At 44.2% G+C, this 26,779-nt stretch overlaps 1 protein-coding gene across 5 annotated transcripts in view; it reads right to left on the bottom strand.

Annotated features, from left to right (window-relative positions):
- FAM168A (family with sequence similarity 168 member A) overlaps nucleotides 1-26,779 on the bottom strand; it is a 131,150-nt gene that overhangs the window by 39,514 nt on the left and 64,857 nt on the right. For all 5 annotated transcript variants that reach the window (XR_010746067.1, XM_066340794.1, XM_066340792.1 and 2 more), the window contains one exon: nucleotides 24,300-24,387. Coding sequence is in view for 4 of the 5 variants with exons in the window: in XM_066340794.1 (XP_066196891.1) it covers nucleotides 24,300-24,369 (70 nt within the window). In the remaining variant the exon portion in view is untranslated. The remainder of the gene's footprint in view (nucleotides 1-24,299; nucleotides 24,388-26,779) is intronic.

Genomic DNA, 26,779 nt, shown 5'->3' with positions numbered 1-26,779 from the left:
AAAAGGCTGGATGAATTACAGACCATTTAAACAATGTGCACACACACAAGTCCCTGGTGCCAGATGAGATGGGCCTGAGGGTGCCAAGGGAGCTGGCTGGTGTCACTGCCACTCTGTCATCTCCAAACAGTCACAGAGATGGGGAATGTCCCTGGTGATTGGAAAAAGGGCAACATCACAGGCACCTTCAAAAAGGGAAATGCCAGCCCAGTCGGCCTCGCTCCCTACACAGAAATTCACGAGGCAAATCCTTCTGGAAACCATGACCTTCCAAACCAAATTATTCTGGTATTTACTACCCAGAGTATGTCTGACACAGAACTATTCAATAATTGCTGTTTTATGTTTTCTCTACTCCTCTTCTGCACTTCAGATCCTGCTGCTTCTGCCTTCTCTCCCCTGGAATGGTGTCTTTTTGTTCCATACTTGCAATTACAACAAGCACAGGTTTATATATACCTGAGATAGAAATATATTATCCACCTGAATTTGGTCTCTCACAGATGCTGGATTCATTCTGGGCACTGTGCTCTCAGTGGTGTCAAAGACCTCCCGTTATTGGTAGTGACACTGGGACTGCAGAGTGTGGTGGAGGAAGAGCATAGAGTCAGCATGTGCTCATTTGTCTGCTAATAGAGGATAAATTAGAATTTGGGAATAGCTTTAATCATTCCTCTTGAAGCTAATTCACCCTTGATGTTTTGTTTCTGTGGGCAGTTCTCCCCTTAAGCTTAATGAAAAAGGTAAATAAACCAGAGTGGAGTAATGAGAGAGGGGCTGAGCTGTCCATCAGAGCCAGAGCTTCTGTATCCTTTCTTCATGATTTATAGGAAAGGGCTCTCTTAGACCCAAGGACCCAAACCACAAACACAATTCCCACAGTGAGTTACATCTGCCAGAAAATTACACAAAATGGAGCTTTATGATTCAATGAAAAACTCGTACATCAGAAGAGTTTTTATTCCTGACCAAGAAGCTCCCTGTACTCTGGAAAATTAATTGGGAATTGAGGATAGACAGTCTGGCAGGAAAAAAAAAAAAGAAATCAAGAGTGCAATGAGAATGTATTTAAATTAATATTTGGCAGGGGGTAAAGGAAAGATGCAAAACAAGGGGAAAAGTATTAAACTCCAAACTGACAAATCTGCCCTCTGCAGCATCCTCATCCCTTCCCATGGGATCCAGCCATCAAATGTTCCAGACATCGCTGCTGCTATCACTGGGCATTTCCATGAAAAGATATCAGCTCCCTGCTGGTTTAAGCAGGGGGAAAGGCTCCTTGCCTGAGCTGACCCAGGCTTGGTGTCCTGGACAGGGTGTTCTGTCTGTGTCCCACTGCAGCTAACTTGTGCTGGTGCTGTGATATCAGTGATCCCTTGGCTCGGGCAGGACACTCCATAAATTCTGGATTAATTCAGGGTAGCACCACTTCTCTATTAACTTATGGAAGAAAACCAAACACATCAAATTTGTTTGACATATGGATTAATAACGAAAAGTGAGTAGGAAAATAGGAAACCTGCCAGTTCAATATATTAATAACACCAGCCAGGCCAGATATAACATAAGGGGAATATAAGGGGAAAAAACATCTGCACAAAGTTGGTGAATAAACAGAAAGACAAGCAACAAAATCCACTTGTGACAGGTGTAAAATAATAAATATTGGGGAAAACACTCCAAAGAAAGCTGGAGAGGGACTTGGCACAAGGCATGGAGGGACAGGACCGAGGAAAATGGCTTCCCACTGCCAGAGGGCAGGGTTAGATGGGATATTGGGAATTAATTGTTCCCCGGGAGGATGAGGAGGCCCTAGCACAGGGTGCCCAGAGAAGCTGTGGCTGCCACTGGATCCCTGGAAGTGTCCAAGTCCAGGCTGCATGGGTCTTGGAGCAACCTGGGACAGTGGAAGGTGTCCCTGCCCATGGCAGGAAGCGGGACTGGATGAGCATTAAGGTCCTTTCCAACCCAAATCATTCTGGGACGGACCTTGGACACTTCCAGGCTCCTGCCACAGAGAGAAGAAACCATGTGCACTCTGAGGACCTGCTCCAGCCTGGCAATTCTTCAGCTCTCAGCCTGTCCCATGCTTGAAAGAGAAATGTTTATAATAACATAAGATGTGAAATGAGGAAAACATCTGAAAAATCGAAGTACGGTTTCCAGCTTTCAAGTAGAGGTCAATAAACAGAGCAACTTCTTTCTTTATGGTTTCAAACAGCTTGGCAAGAACCTTTTGGTGTTGGTAAATCAAAAGATAAGGAGATTATCAAAAAGAACATGAAAGTGAAGATCTGAAGAGCTTCAGCAGAATCAGAAAGTCCTCCCAAAGCTTCTGCAACAGCACAGAAGTTTTTATAAATGGCACAAATTACCTCATTTAGCTTTTTGCAACTTCAGTGCTTTATCTTCCTTCCAAACTTCCACCTCCCGTTTTACCTCTCTTCACATCCTCAAACCAGGCCCCTAAGATCCATCTCAGAAGCCTGTTGACCTGTCTTAATGATTCTCATTTCCACTTTTTCAACAAACATTCCCTTTATGCATCACCCTGAATTCTCTGTGGTTGCATTGATAAACACCCAGCTTGCTCGGGGTGAACAGAACAACCATCTCGGGTGACACCGGCTCCTTTCATGGAATTTATCCCTCCCTAGCTCAAGGAATCTCTGCTTTTTTCAGTAAAAAATTACAGCTGGTCACTGACTGGTGATCATCTCTTGGAATGAAGTACAACACTGACAGGATAACAGGGAAGCGAATTCCAATCTACAGCTCCCCGAGGAGGGTGCAGCTGGGGGGGACAGCTGTGCTCCCAGGAAACAAGGGATAGGACAAAAAAAATCTCCTCAAGTTCCCTCCAGGGGAAGTTTAGGTTGGATATCAGGGAAAATTCCTTCAGTGAAAGGGTTGTCCAGCTCTGGCACAGCTGCTAAGGGCAGTGGTGAGTCCCCATTCCTGGAAGGACTTCAAAGCTGTGTGGACGTGGCACTTGGGGACCTGGGTCAGTGGTGGCCTTGGCAGGGCTGGGGGAATGGTTGGATTCCATGGTCTTGGAGGGCTTTCCCAACCCCCAAAGATTCCAGGGCTATTTTATAGAGAAGATGCTCCCAACACAGTTTCAGGTACTGCTGGCAACAAAGCTCTGTCACATCAGCAGCCGCATCTGAGCAACAAGGTACCCAAGTTCAGGGGTATCCTCATGATTAAGGGCACCAAAAAGTGACTCCAGTTTCCAATTTCCCCTCAGGAGAGAGCAAAAGAAGGAAGTGCTGCAGTTCCTACAGTACCCCTCTCTTACAACCACCTCTAACCTGTGCAAGTTAATAACCTGTTTTATTGGAGTGGATAATCAAATCAGTGTCAGGGCTGAATTCATTCTCCATGACAGTGACACCTTGCCTGAAGTAGGTTGAGATGTGGCATTTTTAGTCCAAATCTCAGCATGCACCAATCATTCCACAACTATTTTGTCTCCTGTTTGTATTTTTACAGTTTTGTTGTTTTTTTTTTTTTTTAATTTATATTATTTACTTACTAAAATTAAGATAGTGAACTGGAGATGTTCAGCCATAAGAAGAGAAGCTCCACAGAGACCTGAGAGTTCCTTGCAGGGCCTAAAGGGGCTCCAGGAGAGCTGGAGAGGGACTGGGGACAAGGGATGGAGGGACAGGACACAGGGAATGGCTTCCCACTGCCAGAGGGCAGGGATGGATGGGAGATTGGAAATGAATTCTTCCCCATGAGGGTGGGCAGGGCATGACAAAGGGTGCCCAGAGAAGCGGTGTCTGCCCCTGGTCCCTGGAAATGTCCAAAGCCAGGCTGGATGGGGCTTGGAGCAAGCTGGGATAGTGGAAAGTGTCCCTGCCCATGAGCTTTAAGGTCCCTCTCAACTCAAACCATCCTGTGATAATAAATAAGGCATTTGGGATGTCCAGGGAAACTGGAACAATCTCTCAGTGTTTCAAAAAGAATTAAAAGGAAAGAGCTAAAAAAGATGTATGATTGAGAGCTGGTCTCTCACCTGTCAGAAAATACTTTAAAGCCATTTTCTATCACTCTTTAGGTGGAATTTGTGCAGACTTTTGATTGAATCCAAAAATGTGGATGCAGGTTCCTTTCAAAGGAAACAGAAATGAGCTAAAACTAATTTATTAGTGGTCAAGGGCATAGCACAGCCAAGTGAGATTTAAGATTGAAGATTTTTTCCCAGAAACTTTGGGAAGAGGCACTCCAATTACTGTAAGAGGAATCAGCTGAATCTCCTACCCAGTGCTGAAGTAGATGCTTTCAAATTGTCTCATTTACATAGGGAAGAAGGTCAGGAGGGATTAAGAAGGTAAATATATCACCTGATTAGGTATGCAAGTTCAGGGTGTTCCAAGGACTAATGCCATGAATATTCAAGCAGGTCTTTGCTTCCCAAAGGTTCAGTCATAAGCAAGAAGTTGAATATGCAGAAGGAATCTGGTTAGAAAACCAAAGATGTCACCTGTGTGCATCAGTATCACCTGTTCCAGTGAAATTAGACTCCTGAATTTGCTCATTTCATTTTCCATTTCACCTTGTGAAAATGAAGAATAAGGAGAATATGCACAGGTGAGGAAGGAAAAGCTGGAAGCTGACAGGGTCACGTTCACCACTACCCTGGATGTGCATTTTTAACAGGAGCAGACAGAACTCCCTCATGATTCTTAATTTGGGCAAAATTTCACACAAGAGAATATCACAGTGCACTGATCCAGCCTTCCTTGTCCTACTTGGGACAGACAGCACAGGGATATGATATGACCATCATCTGTTTTCTTGGATTTATACTTTGCTTCCTAGGAAGAATATCATTAATCAGGAAATTGAAGTCCAGATGAGCTCAACTGCAAGACCAAGTACACGTTCCAGGAAGAAAACTGAGCTAGGATTTTGCTGAGTGATGCCCTGATTCACCCTGTTATGCAGAAAATGTGCCTTGGACTGAGTTAAGGTAAGAAAATGTTGGGCAGTGCTCTTGGGAGAAGGCTGCTCTGCTAGAGAGCAGAGATGGGTCCCAACAAAAGAGCTGAGGTGGCTCTGGGAAAAAAATCTGCTATTCTTGCAGCTTTTTTTCCTTTCTTTATTCCCCGCAGCCCAGAACCACCCATGTCCCAGGCTGATCCCCCAGCGTGGGCAGCAGGGGAGGGGGATTCTGCCTCTGTGCTCAGGTGAGACCCCACCTGCAGAGCTGCCCCAGCCCTGGGCCAGCAGCACAAGGACCTGGAGCTGCTGGAGAGAATCCAGAGGAGACCCCGGAGCTGCTGCAGGGCTGGAGCCCCTCTGCTCTGGGGACAGGCTGGGAGAGCTGGGGGTGCTCACCTGGAGAGGAGAAGGCTCCAGGGAGAGCTCAGAGCCCCTGCCAGGGCCTAAAGGGGCTCCAGGAGAGCTGGAGAGGGACTGGGGACAAGGGATGGAGGGACAGGACACAGGGAATGGACTCACACTGCCAGAGAGCAGGGATAAATAGGATATTGGGAAGGAATTCCTCCTGTGAGGCCCTGGCACAGGGTGCCCAGAGCAGCTGTGGTTGCCCCTGGATCTTGGGCAGTGTCCAAGGCCAAGTTGGATGGGGCTTGGAGCACCCCTGGGATAGTGGGAGGTGTCCCTGCCCATGGCAGAGGGTAGAATGAGATGAGCTTTAAGTGTCTTTTCCAACTGAAACAGTTCCACGACTACAATCCCCACCTTCTGCCAGCTGTTGCTCTTTCATTTGCTACCCCAGAGACTCTGGGAAGCGGCAGCTTTTTGTATCCCCACTAATTGCACATCCTTGGAAAACAAAACAAAGCAAATGTTCCCCACACACAACGTGCAGCATCCCAAGGCATTGGTATGAATGAGGATGTGTTTGGGATGAGACAGCACTGCAACTCCTTTCCTCTTCCTGCCAGGTGACTCATCCCCCTAAATTTGGGAGGATGTGGAAATCCATTGAAAAAGTGGCACCAGCTGCAAAAGCTTTGTGTTCATAGATTCTGCAAACTTTGGGGAAATAATTAAAAAAAACCAAACAACAAAAGAACACAAAAAGTAAATCAAGCAAACCCGTGTGTAGATGGCTATTGCAGGAAAGGATGCTGAGTCTGCCCATAAAAGCCATAAAATTTTCCAAGGAAATTTATAAGGAAAAGGAAGAACTGTGTATTTGTAAGGACTAAAATGAAGCTTTTGGTCCAGCCATGGAGAAGGAAATGTGGCCAGTTTTGAAGTGCTGCACTTTGATTACCAGAGCTCACACTATTCCAGTTCCATTCCCTCTTTTCTTGTCCCTCCATCCCTTGTCCCCAGTCCCTCTCCAGCTCTCCTGGAGCCCCTTTAGGCCCTGGCAGGGGCTCTGAGCTCTCCCTGGAGCCTTCTCCTCTCCAGGTGAGCACCCCCAGCTCTCCCAGCCTGTCCCCAGAGCAGAGGGGCTCCATATATACAAGTGCACACATCCAACTACAGCTGGACAACATCCTGGATCCTCTGGAAGTCCTGTGCTTTCAAAACCTGGCAACAGAGCCAGGAGAACTTCCTTCAGCAAAACCTGAAAACCTGCCAAAAAAGTGCAGCTCCAAGCAGTGGAAAACTTCCTTGACTTCTGTCCACTGGACAAGGCTCTGACCAACCTGACCTCAGCTGGACCTGAGGGTTTCCAGAGGTCCTTTCCAACCTGAATTATCCACTGATTCTGCTTCAAATTTATGGGACAAATGAAAAAACATCCTGAGGACTGAACTTTCTGCACATTCATTTGGACTCTGGTCCTGTTCCAGTGTTAACCCAAAAAAGAGCAGGAACCATTCTGGGAATCTGTGATTCTATGAAAATTAGCAACTCTCTTCCCTCTTCACTTCCTTTAATTTCCTCATAAATGAATGAAATGAAACATTTGGAGTTGAATGAAATAATTTGTATTAAACTCAAGCAGACTGGCTGGCAGGCAAATGGGGTGTTGAGGCAAGAATAAATATTAATTATTCCTTAAACAGAATGGAATTGTTATTATGTTTTCAGTTTATTTGCCAAATGAAATGCAACATTATTGTCACATCCTGAGTTGAATAGGCAGGAAAAGAACTGGGCTGAACTGGGACAAAGTGGGGAGCTGCAAGAACCCCAGCCCTGAGCTAAGACTTTGAGGAAGGCCTGGAAAAGCTGCTAAAGCAGCTGAAGGAGGTGGAGAGGGATTTTCCTAAGCCCTCTGGGGTTTAGGAACAACTACAGGCACCAATTATTCAATAGCCTGGAATTAAAACACATTTATTTACCCATTAAAAATATCGTTCTTTTTCCTCCCAAAATCATCATGATCACAAAGATTTCTTTTTTACCCTGTGATATATTTTCCTGTTTTTTTCTACATCCTGCTGAACACACCTGAAATGTTTTTAAAGGAAAAAATGCCAAATTTCAACGCTCTATTTCAATTTTAAAATGATGTCGTGCCCTGTTCTTCAGAGAATCCTATTTGCTCATGCAGAAAAAAAAAAATTGTGTTTTATATAATATTTATAAAAGATGATGTAAATCCACAAGCATAGAGGGGGAAAAATGGAAAAAAAAAATCAGTCAATGGGATTAAAAGATAAGGAGAATGTCAGCGTGGATATGGAACTGGAGGGAATAATACCTGCAAGGCTGAGCCCCCTGAAACTGCTGCAGAGGAGCGTTAGGAAGGAACAGGAACGTAAATATCATCCCCACAACAGCTCATTCTGATTTTCCTGGAATTGTCTGCAAAGGAAAACTCCTGCCAACTCCCCACCTGCCCTTGCAGGGAGTCCCTCCATCAGGAACAAAATCCAGGGAAGCACTGCTGTCCTTTGGGATTGCTTGCAATCAGAGATGTTGGTTTATCTTCTGATAGGCCAGCAGGGATGCCAACAGGGCAGGAGCTGTGGGTGCCACATTTGCAGGACCTTATCAGGTGTTTCTGGCAGCCTGTGGCCTGCCAGCTCCCTCCCCCAGACAATAATAACCATTCCCAACAAGTTCCTTATCTTATCCGAGCAGCATCCCTCCAGGAGATTAGTCAGGCATCCCGGTGTCATGTTTTATCTCTAAAGCCTTGGATTTAGGCACAGCATGTGTCTAGTCCCAAAAGCCAGGTGTATTCCAGTCAAACAGATGGGAATCCATAAACATTTCATTTTTTTTAATGATATGCACCAAGTTCAAGCCTGCTTTAAATCAGATGCAGCCCTGACATTCTGACATAAATTTGCCAATGATTTAAAAAAAAAGAGGTAAATGCTTAAAATCAGGCAAATGTTTGCTGAAAATTTCATATGGTTCATGTGCAAGGGAAGTGTGGAGTTTTCTTCCAAAACTGCCTGAATGTTTTGTGGGGGGCACACATTAATGCCAAGGATTTTACCTCATCCCTGCACGCCACCACAGAGTGCTGGAGCAGTACAAAGCAAGACCTGGGACCAGGCTTAAAAATGAGGTTTTATAGAAATGTACAATCACAAAATATCCTGAGGTTTAGGGGAACCACTACAATCCCTCCAGGAATGGGGACTCCACACTGCCCAGGGCAGCTGTGCCAGGAATGTACAGACCTTTCCCTGAAGAATTTCTCCTTAATATCCAACCTGAGCCTCCCCTGGCACAGCTTGAGGCCGTTCCCTCTCATCCTGTCCCTGTTCCCTGGGAGCAGAGCCCAACCTGCTCCCAACTTGCTCTTGTCCATGAGGAAAATCCCACTGGTGGGGATGGGAGAAGGGAAAGATGAGCTGACAAAGTGGTCTCAGAGCGAGGAGGAGTCAAGGAGGGGAACCTGTGCCTGCAAAGCCCTGGGGATGAGCAGACATGACCAAAATGTAATTTATATGGAGATGTTTTGAATTTCTTCCAGCTACTTCCAAGTCACCAATGCAGAACAGCTCCTCGCAGCTTCCACACAAAGGTTTCTGCTGGGAATATTACTGGATTATAATTACAGGCCACCATTTAACATTAATTACTGCAATAGCCCATGTTCACGTGCATTGTGCAATGTAACTACGGCACCCCTTGCTGTCCATAGCAGCTTCCTCATCCTGCAGCCTGGACAATTCCCATCCTGGCAAGATGTGGTCAACAAAACTGCAATGTTTTGGGGTTTGTCTGCGGGGTTTTTAATATGAGCACTCAAAACTGCTGCTGGCTATTCCATCCAGGATGAGCAAGGACAGCCTGCACCACTGCAGCATGAAAGATCTTGGTTCCTGCTTCACCTTCAGCCACAAAACCACCCTATGGACAGGGTTAATGGCATAAACAAAGGGAACAATGTAGAACCACTTCTCCAAACACCTTCTCTGAGTGTGCAGCACCATTTGTCTCAGAAGAACTTTTTAAGGTGTCATTTTTGTTGATCAGTCTAACTGTGATGGTCGTGTGCCATTCAGCACGGCTGAAATCCCATACAGAAAAAGGAATTTCAATGAACCTACAGCAAAATTATTTTCAAAGCCCAATGGTTTTCTTTTAAAGAGTAACAAGGGATATAGGTGAAAAAAAATACTTTAAAGGTTGTTGAACAACAAGGAAAAAATGCATAGAAATACCAAGAAGTTCCTGGTTTAATGGTTTCACAGCAAAGCTGAATTTTGCCACTTTGTCCCACCTCAAGGACTAACAACCGAGTTTGATGTGAACCTCAGGGAAACCTGGTGGGTTTTCCAGCCATGTGTGTCCTTCACTTTCAGATCAGTGAGATCCCAAAGAAAAAGGCACTGCGAGCCTCAATAAGTATGCAAATACCTTCAAAAGGAGATGAAAGCCTTTGTCCTGTTTATGTAAGTGATGAGTTTGTGCACCAGTAACCAAAGGGACGTCGGTGTTCTTATTTCAACCATTCGTTGAAGGTCATTTCTGCTCAGAAATGGGGTTTTTTTGAAGCCCTAAAAACTTGTTATATAACAAAGGCAGAGCTAAACATCAAGCCTGTGGCTGGTTGGAATTAGTTCACCTGTATCCCTCACGTTCCATCAATAGGCATTGCCGAAGGAACTGGCTTCCTGGCTGGAATGTTAATTATTCCCCTCCGCTTCCAGGAACAAGAGCATTGCATGGACAAAAAGAGATTCCTTTCTCCTCTTCTCATTAACCAGTTTCACTTGCTCAGCACATCAATGCAGAGCTAAGGATGATTATACAGGGGCTCACACGAGCTGAATAAATCTGCCTCCAGGACAGATGAGCTGAAGGCACTCGGGAATAACGAGGGCGATGCTGGAAGGAAACCCAGCCAGAGCGTCATCCCAGCTACACACAGCAAAGGCAGGGACAGACCTGTGGGTGCTTGGGGTCACAGCTTCACCTCATTTCTAAAAATAAGCTCACCCTCAGTATTGATTTTAAACTGTGGGCAGGTCCTTTCTTCAACTGAAGGGTCAGAATGACCTTGGTTCACTGGAAAAATGTGTTGGGATTGACAGCAGGAAAGGCTCACGGTTAGTGACAGGATCAGTAAACTGGGGAAATGGAATGTGTGTCATGCATGGAAATACCTGGACACCTTCCTGTGGCTCTTGATTTACACCAGGAGCCAGAGAGAACTGAAAGATTCCTCTAAAAAATAGGGAATAATAAAATAAAAGACTCTAACGTTGCCAAATCTTATGGAACTTGCACTGCTTGCCAACAGCATTACAAGTCCTGCCATCCATCAAATCTCCCCATTCCGGAGAATGCCAAGTCCTCCTGCTTGGCCAACATGGATAGAGAAATGAAGGGTGACATTCCCTGCCTTTTGAAGGTGACTAGCTTGCATTTACTTTGGAAAGTTGCTCTGAAGCCTTAACATCCACACTTCCTAAATATCCACGAGCCAGGCTCTTCCAATAGGTAACGTTTGCTCATGTTGTTCCTCGTGCTTTTATTCACAGTCAAAGCCATTCCAGACCTGCAGACTGACAGGAATTCCTGCTTGTTGCAGTACCTCACTTTGTTCCTTAAACACTTCCGAAAGCAATGATTTTGGGATGAACTTCCCAGGAGAGGTTTCTCCAAGGCCAGAGCAGGGCCAGATGGGTTGGAGCTGCTGCCAGATGGACCTGCCGAGAAGCACCTGGACCACCTTGAGCGGTCAATTAGTCAAGGGAGCCCCAGGGATGGTTTAACCATTGCTTAATGTGAGAGCTGGAAGGCAAACAAGGGGATGGATCGATGGCAGTTGAGTCAGTGCCCAGCAGGATTTGATCCCGAGCTTAACACAAACGCCTCCGGAATTTCCCTTTGCCTGCACACCAGTTCTTCCCACTCTTTTACACCAGGCTATGATCCTGAAGACTTTTTTTTTCCACAGGAATACAGGCTCCTTTCCTCAAACAGGGACATACACAGAAATTTAGGGTACTTTGTGTCTTCCTGGTGCAAGAAGAAAATTTCCCCCTAAAAATAAAAGTGAAAATGCTGCTCCTCATTCTGAGCTTCTTCAAGACGCCTTGGGAGACCTGATCCCAAATTCAGTTAAAAACAAGGATGGGAAACATCTCCTAGAGTTGGAAATCCCATGCAGTGTAATTTTTTGCTAAAATATCAAAATAGGCTGATTAAACCAAGCCTGATTTTTGGGGTATATCATCACAGAGAGAAAATCTCCTGGGTGTGTAAAAATTTTGCACAGATTTTTTTTGTTCCTGTGTTTTTGTTTACTCCTAAAGGCATTGGACTAAGATCTGCACTTAGGAGAAGTTACAAAATCCTGGAATGGTTTGGATTGGAAGGGACCTTCTGCTAGGTCAGGTTGCTTTGAGCTGTGTCCAACATAGCCTTTAACATTCCCAGGGATGGGCAGCCACAGTTTCTCTGGGCGATTCCCATAGGAAAATCTGAAAATTTCCCCCTTCCTTCCAAAATCACATTACCTCCAGAATTTTCTGCTACGTGCAATTGGAAAGAAACCCCATTTTTCCATGCCTGGAGTTTTCTCATTGCACTTTCCTGTGGCTGCTGGTCCCAAAGTTGGAGAAAGAACTGATCATGGTGGATTTTGTAACCAACACTGTCTCATAAAATTAATTCCCTGGTCATAGCTATGCAAATAAAAACCAAATAATAATGCCCTTAATAACATGATCAGCCCTGAATTAGGCAGGCAGATGGATGAGATGATTGTTAGAGATCCCTTCCAACAGTAATGGTCTATTCTGTTCTGTTCTATTCTATTCCTTGCAATCCTGTGAAAAGAACAAAAATCCAAGGAACAAAACCCACTCTGTCCAAAAAATATAAGCAGTGTTATCAATACCTTACATATATTAGCTATAACCTTTATTACCAATTAACAGCCATTAGAATAAAATAATGATTGGGGAAAGCTAAATGCCCTCTTTACCACACATGGAAAGGGCAAAGGAATTATTCTGGGAACAGCACACAGCCAGAATTCTGTGGGAACACTTCAATACAGCCACACACCTCACAATCAACATCAGCATAAAATCAGGGTAATTATGCCATGTCCTCTACAAGTAGCAGTACAAAAAAAAAAAATTAAAGGGATTTATTGATTTTTATTTCAATTAAGTGCTCCAGCATCAGCATCAGGATTTCTCTTCCTTGCATCTCACAGGATGCTGAGCAACATCCTGATAAAAATCTTACCACCACTGTTAGCGCTACGAAAATCCACCATATTTCATACTCTCCCTTATATCTGCAGAGTAGAACTGAGCCATCAAACTTCCCAGGAAATCCTGCTGCCAAAATAACCTTTACAGTCCTAGAGATGAGGGCTGTGTTATGCAGAAATCATGTTTTATTTGGATTCTGCATGGAAAATGCAAACTCAGACACAACAGAGAGCAAAAGGACTCTGATGAGCATTGAGATTTGGCAAGCAAGAGGTGTTAAAAACTCTTCTGATTGATCTTATCAGCTGTAAAAAGATTCAGAGTCACCCGAACAGCAAAAGGATTTCATCATCCCAGAGAGAGAAAGATTTTACACCATTTATAAAGAGATTTTTACCATCAGTGATAAGCTCCTGAGCCTCTCTAGAGGTTTAAAATTATTGATAGAAATATTATCTGTATGAGTGGCTGTGGCTGCCCCATCCCTGAAGTGTCCAAGGCCAGGTTGGATGAGGCTTGGAGCAACCTGGGAGAGTGGAAGGTTGAGTGGAGCTCAGCTGGTATTAATGACACAACAATTCAACATCTCTAAGAAACTACCAAACAACTCTAACAGTTATTAAGTGCTGAAAAAATTCCCCAGCTCAGTGAAAACCCTCACTCAGGGTGTGATGGATAAAAATAAAAACCCTACATAGTCTCAGCCACCTTACAAAAGGACTTGGGGAAAAAAAAAGCCCATGGACAAAGGAGGATGGTAAAGTAGTTTGATTTCCCTATTTACTTGAGGTGATTTGTAATATTTTATTAATCTGTAATATATTAACTATAAGCCAGTAAATGTTCTGCTGATTGGGCAAATATTACTCCAATAAAAGTTCTTGGTAAATTGACAGACAGAAAAGTTAATTTCCATGTGGCTTTTTTTTTTTTTTCCCAAAACAACCCAGCAACTAAAAATTACCACTTTATATATGCTGTTCAAGCTCCTCTATAGTTTCTCATTTTCCCCGTGTAGATTTGTTTTCCCAGTGGCCTGTGCAGAATGTGAAGTTTTCAGACAGAATTTCATGCAAAAAAAAAAAAAATAGGGTGATATGCGAAGAATACAATAAAAAATAGGATCATAGGCAAAGAATACGAGAGCTCGGGCACTACAGGAAATGTAAATGTTAAAAATCACACAAGAGAAGATAATAATAATAAAAAAGAAGTGCCCACAATACAACAAAAGCAGCAGCAGAGCCACTGCACCGAGCATCCCTCAAGGCTGATGGATGGGTTGACCTCGGAGGCCTCTGCCTTTCCTGACTTCCAGACTTCTGTGGGGCTCATTAAAGGCTCCAAGCACAAAGCATCAAACACTTCAAGGAAAAGTTGGTCTCCATGGGAATAGAGGACAAACTAAAAATAACCATAAGCCAGCATTTTAACAATTTTGCAGGAGATTGTCATGGCAATGAAGAGAGTTGTAACCTGTTGTCATGATAACCAAAGTTTTAAATTAATGGGAAAGCATTCTACTTCCACTTCATCTTTATTCATAATGGATCCAGCATCTTCCATGGGAGAATTCCACGTTAGTGCCTGCAAGGAACGAGAGAGCTTGGGAGAAGAAAGGGAGGGATAAAGGACTGTGAGGATTAAAAGAAAAATTTAAAACTCCACAGCCAAAGTGAAGCACCAACAGGAGTGAAAAAAACCCAGGGATAAAAATCCTTCAACAGATGAAGGATATTCGGTAGGAATTCTTGGCTATGAGGGTGGTGGGGCCCTGGCACAGGGTGCCCAGAGAAGCTGGGGCTGCCCCTGGATCCCTGGAAGTCTCCAAGGCCAGGCTGGATGGGGCTTGGAGCAGCCTGGGACAGTGGAAGGTGTCCCTGCCCATTGCAGGGGTGGGACTGGAGAGGTTTTAATGTCCCTTCCAACCCAAACCATTCTGGGATTTTGTGACTCAAGTCCCATCTTGACTTCTCTTGAGAATCTCTTCTCAAATCAGTGCTCACAGCATATTAAATATCACAGAATGTCCAGTTTTTCAAGATGCCCAAACTAGGGGAAAATAATCTAAATTTCCAGCCCAGAGGATGCTCCAGGGGCTGGAGTCTCTGTGCTCTGGAGCCAGGCTGGGAGAGCTGGGGGTGTTGGGTATAAGTGACCAACCTGCTGCTTGTACATTCAATAAGACCCTCAATTATATTAATGGGCTCAGAGCAAACCATGCCTTGTTTGATGACAACATAATTGTTATTTTTGTGGAAAATTGCTCTGCTCACCCTGAAATTACTGTGATAGTCCATTATACTACTGTTTCCTTAACTGTTTTAAGGGGAGAGAAAGATTATTCTGGCAACAGAATGTCTGCACAGAACACACTCCTCTTCACCTTCAGCACAGCACAGAATGGTCTTCACCTCAACAGAGTTCCTAAGTTGAAATAAAAAGAACTAGATGTAAACAGAAGTTCAAATGCCTAAACACATTCATCTTTCTGAATGAAACTCTTTATTATTCATCTGTATCAAGGTTTTCCCCTATGTGATTTCATTTACAGTCACCATGTGCTTTGCATCTCCTGGGAATGCCACAGAATCAACCTCTTCTCCCCGGAGATGGATGCTCTTTGCTGCCAAACACGAGGTCTCTAATGATGAGGCACAAAAATGTCATCTTTAAGCGTAAATAGACGGCAACAAATCAAGCATAGACATTTCCTTTGGTTTCTTACTAAAGTGAATTTTTTAACTATAAGCTCCGAAGTTTAGCTTATTACCTCTCCTCCCAAACCCTCCCCTTTATTGCTCCCAGTCTTCTGAGAGCTCACCTTTTCAGCCCAACTTCTTTATTCTACTTCTTCCTGAAAAATATTTTGTTGATGAAGTGAAACTACTCAGAGCTGCTCCCAGGAAGGGCTGCTGGGCTGACAGTTCTCTTATGGAGGGGCTGGGGAGTGGCTTTGGAGAGGAGCACACCCAGCACAGGGGTGGTGGTCACACACTGCTCTTGCTCCTGGGAATACTGAAGTCCTGGCTTTCTTTCCTCAGGCCACTGCTAAGACAGGACCTCGGAACAGGTATGAAAAGGCTCTGCTGGAGCAGTTCCAGAGGAGGCTCCAGAGCTGCTGCAGGGCTGGAGCCCCTCTGCTCTGGGGACAGGCTGGGAGGGCTGGGGGTGCTCACCTGGAGAGGAGAAGGCTCCAGGGAGAGCTCAGAGCCCCTGCCAGGGCCTGAAGGGGCTCCAGGAGAGCTGGAGAGGGACTGGGGACAAGGGATGGAGGGACAGGACACAGGGAATGGCTTCTCACTGCCAGAGGACAGGGCTGGATGGAATACTGGGAAGGAATTCCTCCCTGTAAGGGTGGTGAGGTCCTGACACAGAGTGCCCAGAGAAGCTGTGGCTGCCCCTGGATCCCTGGAAATGTCCAAAGCCAGGCTGGATGGGGTTTGGAGCAAGTTGGGATAGTGGAAGGTGTGCCTGCCCATGGCAGAGGGTAGAACCTTTAAGGTCCCTTCCCACCCAAACCATCCTGGAATTCTGTGATCTTCCCTGTGTACTACCAGTTCATCACCTGGAGCCCAAGCCTTGCACCCTGCCACAAAAGCTGAATTTTTCCCAGATGAAGGATTGCAGCTCATTCTGGGAATTCAAATGGCTTTATATGATGAGGCTGTTGACAAATACATTCCTGTAAAACGACCCGGAGATGGCAATTCCCCTCAAAGAAACGAGCACTTCTCACCCTCAGCAGAAATCCAGGGGTCCGGGCGGGGAAAGTAGTGGTGGGGGTGAGGGGAGGAGAAGGGGAAAAAAAGGCTGCAACACTAAAGAGTCTTTCAGGACTCATTTATTCGAGCAGTGCCAAGGCAGCTCACTGCTGCAATATTTTCTTCCTGCACTCAGAGCCAGGGCTTTGGGATCTAATAAATCATCACTGGCCGCAGAGACATTAAAATTCTAGCCCAGTACTGCATCAGATGAAATGAGGCTGAGTGCCAGCAAGCACAGGGAGAGGGAAGGGAAGCTACACACACTTTAAAATAAGTATATTAATGCATATGCATATAAGCAACACCTGATTTTGGCTTCACACCAGGCTAAGTCTAATGAAACAGAACAGCAAAACAGATCTGCAACTGGATGATCTTAAGGTCCCTCCCAACCCAAACCATTTTGGTATTCTGTGATTAATAAGCTCGACCGCTCCACTTCAGGAAAGCTGATCCCCATTAAATTAGAAATAAGATATTAGGTATAAAGCACAGTAGGAAAACAGACCCAGTAATTAACAGATCTGGTACAAAACAGGGAATTATTTCTGAAGCTTATAAAAGTCTTTTCCAAGCCTGGGCCAGCTCACGTTTCTGTCTGTACAAACCTCTGTGCTGGATCACATTGACTGCTCCCGGTGTGAGAAATAATTGTGCACCAGGAGGGAAGAAAAACTCAATATTTAATCTAAAAACATTTTTGCAGAAGTCAAGCCACTAAATTTTAATTCATTACCTTCAGCCTGAAAAAACATAACAAGGATCTGACCACTTATTTGCTGTGCAAGATGAAAAAAAAAAAGGTGTGGGGGGAAGGAAAGACAGCAAATATTAAGGGTTTTCAACGGATCACAAGGCAGCCTTGGAGCTTATTTGCAATCATTTAATTGAAGCACCTGGGGATTTAAGAGGTATTGAATGTGTGGGGTGCAAACATGTATGGAGAAAAACAAGCCAGCATATGAATTTGAGCTGCAAGTGGCAGAAAGAAATATACAGGAAAAAGCCTGGATTTTAGACTGGGTGAGATTTTAACTCTGGATGAGAGATTTCCTAAAATGTGGGGTGCCAGGGCCAGGAGATGTTTCCATCCTGGTTTAGTGAACCCCCATCTCCAACTCACAGAATGACAAGGTCACACTCCAGCTCTGTGGAGCCTGTGGCAGAGGTTCCCAAATTCTGCATCCCTGGAGGGATTTAAAAGCCATGTGGACGTGGCACTTGGGGACAAGGGGCAGTGGTGGCTTTGGCAGTGCTAGGGAACATCTGGACTTGGATCACATTAAAGCTCTTTTCCAGCTTCAGTGATTCTGTGATGCTGAAATGGCCAATGTGATTTTGACTTCCTACACAGAGGCTCCTTGTTCGGGACCAGAGTAAGAGGAACTTAGGAAAGGACATGGAAGTGAAGGGAACATATAGAAAAAGTAGTTTTAAATGGAAAACAAATAATCATGGCTAAAACAAAGAAAAAGGAGATGGCTCAGAAACACACTAGAAATTAATAAGCCTCCCAAACCCAATTTCATTCTCTGATATACACACATTAAGAAAGAAGACAACAAAAAACCCTTTCAGTTATTAATTTTAATACTGAATGTGTACTTAAAAGCCAAAAGCACTGGTGAGAATTTGTCTGTATGCAATTTAAGACAGAAATCTGGGAGGGCTCATGCTTAAAAATAAAGCTTCACTTTTCCCCAGGTGAGTGAAGAACTTAACAAGATGTGCCTGTACTCTATAAAAGCAATTGAGACACAAAAAAATTCTCTGTTCACATTTTATTTTCTTTAAATGGAGCACTTTTCTCTTCAAAACATATTTCCAAGGCCATCTTTCTTTTTTTTTTCCCCACCTATGCTTTTTGCTCATAATTTTCCCCCAGCCCTCTTCAAGCCATTTAATCTTTCTGTTTCTTTTCCACCACAAGGAAAAATCAAAATCAATACTGCAGCCAAGAAATGAGGCAGAAATAAGCCAGTTGCATGGACTCACCCGAGCCTGGAGGAGGAGAAGGCCCACAATGAGGTCATTTGGGAAAGCACAACATGAGTTTTGTTTGCTTTTAAGGTCTGAGATTATTCTGTTTCTTCACAACACAGAGGGACTCAAAAGCCTGTAAAACCTTCTCCGAACAGTTACAAAACAAGGAGTGAGAGATGTTTCCCAAAGTTTTTATGAACTCCTTGGAAGGCTAGCATCAGTTGGACCAATCTCCAAACAAGCTGAGTGAATGTCATGAATTATTTTAGAAACACAGAGTCATTAAGGATGGAAAAGCCCTCCAACACCATTGAGTCCAATTGTTCCCCAGCACTGCCAAGGCCACCAGGTCCCCAGGTGCCACATCCACATGGCTTTGGAACAAATCCAGCGATGATGATTCCATCAGTACCCTGAGCCACTTCTGCCACTCACAAACATCCCTAGTCTGACCCAAACCCTTCTGCTTCCTTCTCCCAAACAAAAAACTACTCCTCCCTCCTTCCCTTGGTGGTTTTATGCTTTTTACAACCTCAAGAAGTTCCCTGAGTTAATTCATTGGGTAGATAGTGATTTATCCATCGTTGATCTCAGTGCTGAAACTCAGCAGCTTCCAACAGTGAGGAATTCAGCAAGTTGTTTGGAAGTATTCCCATATGAAAATCATGCATTTAAACATAAAAACAATGAAAGCCTACACAAGTCACAGCTCATTCTTCTCCCAGTCAAGTAGGATTTTCCTGTCTTCTCTATACACATCAATTAATAAACATGAAGAAACGCCAGAGGAAAAATATTCACTGTATCCACTTCATACATTTTTAATCACCCTGAAATCAATTCAACACCCTGAACACGGTTTAGAATTCCTGTTTTACAGACCCGGTAAGCGATGGATCACCTAATTAAATCCAGGAGTGGCATTTCCCAATCAATGGAAGGGGCTGATGTGCATGCACATCTTAGAGCAGAAGGAGATCTAAGGAGAGAGCACCTCAACCCTGCCATTTGCCTCGTGTTCCTCAGTGCTCCCCATGAAAATGCTGAAGAATGGCAAAAAGAAAGAGAAAAAATATAAAGTTCATCCCCTTTCACAGAGCAGTTAGTTGTGAAAGAACCTGGTTTGTCTGGCCAAAGAGCTGATCTGCCATCAAAGGCCCAGCATTTCCAGAGAATAATACAGCCAAATTATAATTGTAAGCTAATAAGGAAGGCAGAAATCATGCCTAGAATTATCTTTGTCCCACAGAGAATATGCAAAGGAGGATTAAAAGCTGACAGCAGAAGTCCTGTGGGAACATCCTTCTGTCTTCTACAACATTGAAGGCCACCGACTTCCAACATCACAATAAATAAAAGGAACAATCAGGAGTAAATGAGGTCACTCCTCACATGTGCAGTTGTGTCTGAGGTTCAACAATGAATACAAATGACAGGGATTAGGACAGGAACACACGTGAGAATCCTTCACCTCCTGTCCTGCCAACAAAACCAATGGCTGGAGGGAACAGATTCCCTCTGTTCATCATTATGTCCACACAAATGTTGTGGTTTCACCTTGGGGAAGAAAAAATGACAAAACTTGGGAATTTTCAACTTGGGAGTGCTGCAAACAGCCCAACTCAGGGAAACGTCTTGCTCTTCAGGTGCACAAAGGGGTCTTATGCAGGGAAAGTGTCTGTCTGCTCTGGAGCCAGGCTGGGAGAGCTGGGGGTGTTCACCTGGAGAAGAAAAAGAAGGCTCCAGGGAGACCTCAGAGTTCCTTCCAGGCCCTAAAGGGGCTCCAGGAGAGCTGGAGACAAGACAAGAGGGAATGGCTTCCAAGAGAGCAGGGATGGATGGGATGTTGTGAAGGAATTGTTCCCTGTGAGGGTGGTGGGGCTCTGGCACAGGGTGCCCAGAGAAGCTGTGGCTGCCCCTGGATCCTTGGAAGTGCCCAAGGACAGGCTGTACTGGGCAAGGAGCAGGCTGGGATAGCGGGAGGTCCCTTCCAGAAACGATTCCAGGATTCTGTGAGCATCTCTCCCGAGCAGGCGCTGCTGCAGCACGACCTGAGAAATGCCGTGCACTGGAGCGACATGACACAAATCCCTTGGAGATTTCCCAACTGGCTCTGCATCTTTGGGCTCTTGGATTTTATTACCATTTATTATTTAGGAATAACTCCGCCGAACACAGAGTCAGCCTAGCAGAGGTTCATGAATCACAGCATCTTATCAGCATATTAATCAGCTCCTGGTAGGGAGAGGGAAAACGGTGTGAGCTATCACAAACACTTTATAGTTTCACGCTTGAAGTCAAATAAGCTCCAGGAGAGACTGATTCTTCATCCCTGATTCCACACCAATGGGCTAATCTATTTACTGCAGCACTGGTGCCTTCCTGGAGTGGGTGCAAGGAAACGAGAAGGGTAACGTGGCAAAGCAAAACTAGGTACTTCAGCAGCTCCCATCTAGGGCAGGTAAAGTGAATTCGACCAAGAACAAAAAAGCAAATTGGAGGCTTTAAATACATTTTAAAATTAGCCTCAATTAAAACAACAGCTTACATGAAGATCCAACTTAATTACAGTCTGGTTTAATTAAACAGTAAACAACGCTGAAACACTGCTGCTGATGTTCCAAAATCCACGGAATTAGCGGAGTGGAAGCCGTCACCAGCTGGGCACAAGGAGCCAGGACTTGGAGCACAAACCTGGCATTGGGCAGATGCAGCTCTGTCTGCAGCCAGAATATTCTTCCTGTGTTACCTTCCCTCAGCTCAATAGCTGCTCATCCAGCAGCAGGAAACACTGCCTGCAGAAGTTATTCTCCTCCTCTTTCAGTTTCCAAGGAAAAACAGGAAGGAAAGTGCAATTCAACAGATCTGGGAGTTCTAAGGACCCCAAAAATGAGACACAGGAGAAGCCACCAATGCTTAATAAATTCCTTAGTTCAAACACAGGGATTGTTTTCATAAGCATTTCTCCTATGAGTTGAATGATTCTGATTTTATCTCACCAAGCAGCTGTATTTTAAAACTTCCTTTTTTAAACTTAATTATTATTTCTCATAAAAATCCAGCTAATCCAGAACATATTTGAAAAATTATTTAGGAAATAACTATCCTTCACATTTCCATTAAGGAAGATCAAAATGGAAAAATCAAGAATCTGAATAAGCGGACGGTTCATCAAGTACTTGAGTACGTGCCAAGGATTTCCCATTCTCCCTAACTCAAGGATTTCCTATTTTCCCTAAGAGCCAATCTGGCAGAAAAAATTGGATTATTTATCTTGCAATGGACCTCTCTCCCTACTCTGCCAGAAAACAGCACAGAAGTCAGAATGAGATGAAAATCAGATTAGAACTCATTACTTCAGCCTAAAGCTATCATATAAATAAAAATAATAAACAAAATATTAAGTAGTATAAAGCATTCACATTTAGCACAAAAAAACTCCCCACAAAAGCATAGAATTCAACCTGCCAGTATCCTGATTACTATTACTGCTTTCTTTCTGCCTCTATCCCACCTAAGTTTTATTCCATAGCTCTTTTCACAGCTGCCCAGACCACCCTCAGGAGTTGCCTATTTTTTCTCTGCAGAGGATAAAATTTAAATTTTCTCCTCCTCATTCACTATAGAACTTTGGGTCTTTCATTACATATTCAAACAAACTCAGATTTAAAAGGGTTGGTAATACTATTTGCCCAGAAAAAAAAAAAAAAAAAGAAAAAAAGAAAAAGAAAAAAAAAAAAAAAGAAAAAAAAAAAGAAAAAAAAAAAGAAAAGAAAAAAAAAAAAGCTCTTCCGTTGAATGTTTTTTTAACTTCTATTTTGGGACTTCACTGTAAGGGTTCAACCCATTGACTCCTTACCTTCCACCTGGGCAATGGAACAATGCAGCAGGAATATTCCTGCTGCTCTGTCCTACATTTGTTTCCTTGTTTTACCATTGACGCAACTGAGGACCTTGTTTTCATTTTTTCAGTCTGATGTGCCTCCAACTTTTTCCTCCAAGATTATCCTGCATATCCACCACTGATTGCTGTACATTTACCACAAATTCTGGAAGACAAATGTCTGAAGGATGGTATGTGATGAAACCAGTGCCTGGGGGCCACCTCCTCCTGATCCCTGCATGGATCAGAGCTGGCACAAGTTGGCCAAGTCAAATTTTACAGAGTTAAGGGCACAGTAGGAACTTCACAGTGATCAACCAGCAAGTTATTGTAGAAGACAACATCCCATCACTGTTGGCACTTTCCAAATGAAATCCTGCAGAATTCATGTGTTCAAGCCCAGGTTGGACGGGGCTTGGAGCAACCTGGTCTATGGAAGGTGTCCCTGCCCACTGCAGAAGATGGAATCAGATGAGCCTTATAGTCTCTTCCTACCTAAACCATTCTGGAATTCCATTAATTCCTTCATCTAAAGCAGAACTGTCCCTCTAAAATTCTTCTAGAAAGGTCAAGGTCAAAATTCTGACCAATCTGCACCTCAATATCTAAATTAAATAATTTTATCAAGTGCCAGAAAACAGCTTCTAAGACACCCAGGATTGTATGAAAGCAGATACAGAAATGTAAATTGAATGGATATTAAGGTGGAGCTTTAAGCACATGCCAAAAAAATCAAAGTAAAGTGGGAGAGAAGTAGCCTCTTGTGCTGGAAAGCCACAAAATTCCTGTTATTTCCAGAGCAGGAAAATAACTGCACTTATGAGCTTGTTCTATCACCCAAGCGCTGCTGGAGTCCACAGTCCTCTCACAATGGGGAGATTTTTGAAGAGACTTTTTCACAGAGATTGTTTTTTTCAAGCCTCTCGTGCTTTGACTGTGAGACCAAAGTTCCCCCAAGCTACAACAAAGCAGCTGCATAAATTGGAATGGGAAAAAGAAAGGATGAATAAAAATGGGGCAAAATGCTTTTGAGGAACTCTCTGCCCTGCAATCCCTGTCCTCACAGCCCCACTGATCCACCAGCTGGAAGAGCTGCCAAACTCAACAAGAATATTCCATGCACAAAGTAGCTGAGAGTATTTTATGTTTATTCCCATTTGCTGGTGACCACTCTTCTTCACAAAAGCACATTCCCAAATAATTCTACACATTAGGCGAAAGTCAACACATCCAACTGACAACGCAAATACCAAGTAGGAAGCCCTAACACAACATGACACCCAATAGCTGGTTATATTCCCCAAAATGGTATAAAAAGGAGTTTTCCGGAGCTGATTTTGTGAAGGAGTTACAAGATCAAAGCAAGTCAAGGTGAACATAATCCATGGGGAAAACCAGATACACCTGAACTGGGATTTTCTTTTTCCAAAGCACCATTTCTCTCCCAGCTGAATTCTTTCCATATCAGTACACTTTAGTTCCCCACTAGTTACACAATTATGGTAAACATATCTCAAAACTGGCCTTTTTTGAGTATTAATGCTGACATTTCTAGACAATTCAGTTCTAAAGAAAGTTTCAAACAGACATCAGATTTGCTCAACCACATAAGATTAACTCAACCACAGCAGAACTTGAAATTAAAAAAAATCAATCTGTAATGTAGCTTAAGTCATCACCTATCACAACAACTGAATGTTCTCCAAACAAGGGGCTCTTGGCTGTGGGATTCTCATTTCCACAGCTGAATTATTCCAGCATATGTGCACCCCAGTGCAGCTCCTGAAGAAAGCTCAGCTCAGCTCCTGAGGGGAGCCCTCCAGCTGACTGTTCCAGCACCCGGTTGCATGTTTGTTAATCTAAAGAAAACCCTTTTGGACCCTTTTCCTTAGGATTTCCAGGGCATCCTCTTTGCATGAGTTCAGCTCCAACTCTTCTCACCACCCTTGCTGCACTGGCTTTGCTGAAGGGTTTTTCCTGCCAGTCACGTTCCCGTCCAGCTCCCCGATGGGAAATCTTTCTCCCTCATTAAGGGATTAAGCACCACAGCACAAAGACATTCAGGAAAAGCCACAAGCCCTGTCCTACCTGTATAGGCCATGTTCTTCGGGTTTCCGTAGGGAGCCCCAGGTTGGACGGGGCTGTAAACAGGATTCATGGTGGAAGACCGGGAACTCTGAGGACAAAAGAAAAGCAGAGTTGAGACGGTTGCCTTACATTGGCTCCCGAGTCGCTGTCTGTGCAGAGTCCTGATAGCATCACCCTGTTAGAATTCCAGACACAGAGAGCTGTGAAGGAAGGGATTTACAACCAGACATTACAACCAGATAGCGTATTTAATAATTCAAGTTTTGGATCTCTCCGTTAATTCCCACAACTTCTCCAGCACTGCATATTCTGCCTACAAATGTACCGGGAGCAGATTCATCTTCCACATCCCTGCTCCAGGGGGGCTCAGGACTCATGACCCCACTTCCAGCTTGTGATGAACAAAGAGGAGGAGCCACAAAGTCAGAGAAGGAATTCTCCCCCTCGGAAGAGTGAGCAGTTCTTGGGTGAAAAAGCCAACCCTGACCTTTCTGAGAGCAGCAGATAAAAGACCATTTGCCGCTGGTGACATGGAAAAGGAAGGGCAAGTCTTGGTGAGCTTTCGGCGTGAGCTGACTGTGAAAACCTGGAGGCCAAGGCTTGGATCCTGTGTGGGGCTGGGCAGGGTCCCCCCCCCATCCCACCCATGTCCCACAGGGAGACTGTCACAGAGCTTATGTGAGCAAGGAGATTTCGACAGCCCTTGTGCTCCTCTCTCCAGTAAAGATGACGAAGCCTGGTCAGCTTCTTGTGGGTTTTATTAAGAGGAAAGCAAGTGACTTGGGAATTTGTGTCTCCTAACTGTCAGTTAAGCAACTGGCTCAGTTAATTATCTTAATGAAGCACATTCTCAATTCTGATTAATGGGAAAATCAGTCATTAAGCTTTATTAGGCGACGCATTTGTCTCCACAGCTATCTAGTGGTAATTTCACACCAGAACCAAACCCATCTTGCTTCAAAATCTGGGAGTTTTGTTAAAATGTGTTATTTTACAGTTCATAAATAACACCATTCTCTCCGAACATGTCCCTCATGATGGGGACACAATTTGTTAGATCATTAACTCCTTTCCGCTTTACCTCCGGAGAGTAAACAAGTCAAACGTTAAATGTTAGCACCGATTGACTTGACAACAATTAGTGCTTAATTAATTAGCTGTCCCTCCACCCCCAAGTTAGCACTGAAGGAGCCATTCTCAAAGCAAAGGAAATCAGGGTTATAAACAAGTGGGAAGAGACAGAGAGACTCAGAATTCCACCAGTGGCTTCGCTAACACACAGCAGAGCATTAAGAAGATCAGTGTAAGATCAGGCTGTCCAGAGAAGCTGTGGCTGCCCCATCCCTGGAACTGCCCAAGGCCAGGTTGGACAGGGCTTGGAGCATCAGATCTAGTGGAAGGTGTCCCTGCCCCACGGCAGGGGTGGGACTGGATGGGATTCAACCTCCTTTCCAACTCAAATCATTCTGTGATTCTATGAAATAAAATTTATGAGGGTAACGCTTCACCTTTCCATTGTTCCTCCCCAAAAACCACCCAGTGACAGCTGGACCTGCTCCTAGACAGGGCTGGAAATGCGGCTGCTTTTCTAAAGTGCCTTTTCAATGCCAGCATCATTTCATTTGTACTCTTGTGTGTGTGAAGGGTATAAAAAAAATCATAATTTGGGGGAAAAAAAGACTGCATATGTGTGGCTTGCATTAGGTGTTGTACCAAATAGTAAAATCAAAACACTCTTCCTGAGAAGGATGAAAGAAAACGCTTTTTATCCCAGATAAAAAGGTTGCAATCGTGATGGGAGCTTGAGAGCTTGTGAGGAAGAGGTTTGTGCTTCCTCCCTGCTTTGTTATGCTGGGTGGGATTTCCAGACAGCAGGAAAGAGCCCCTGCAAACAGCATTTGGGAGGGATGATTTTCTCTCCCATTCTGCAAGACAATGCCATCCGAAAATACATTTGAAATTCATTGCAGGCATCATGTTGTGGCATTGAAACAGCTACACTGAAATGGGAATAAAACAGGATTAGCAAAATTAAACCTCCTGCACCGCCAGAACCTGCGGAGTTCGCTTGTGGCCATGAATACCCAACAAAAAGACCACTAAAAATTAATTATAAAGAGACAAACACCAGTGCTGCTCTATTGCAGGAGCTTCCAGTGCTTCCTAATCCCTGAGATAGCGACGCTCAGTCGCTCCTAGAGACTCCAGCAAGGAGTAAGTCCTGCAGGAATGCCATGGGAATAAGCTGCTAGCAAACAGTCTTGGGATATTTTGTGGCTGTAACCTGGTTACGTTTTCATCTATTTCATCCTTCCTGTGAAAGTGCAGGACATTCCCCCATCACAGGAGGGAACTGCTCCACATGAAGGGCAAACAGAGCCACAGGGGAGGTCGGGAATGGGTCACTGCTGGGTTGGGAATGGCTGGGCTCCATGACTTTGGAGGGCTTTTCCAACCTTGGAGGGCTTTTCCAACCTTAA

Source organism: Sylvia atricapilla, chromosome 2 (genome assembly GCF_009819655.1).
Source record: "Sylvia atricapilla isolate bSylAtr1 chromosome 2, bSylAtr1.pri, whole genome shotgun sequence".
Taxonomy (NCBI): Eukaryota; Metazoa; Chordata; class Aves; order Passeriformes; family Sylviidae; genus Sylvia; species Sylvia atricapilla.
The sequence above is the reverse complement of the archived record's forward strand: the minus strand, read 5'-3'. Positions and strand labels throughout refer to the sequence as shown.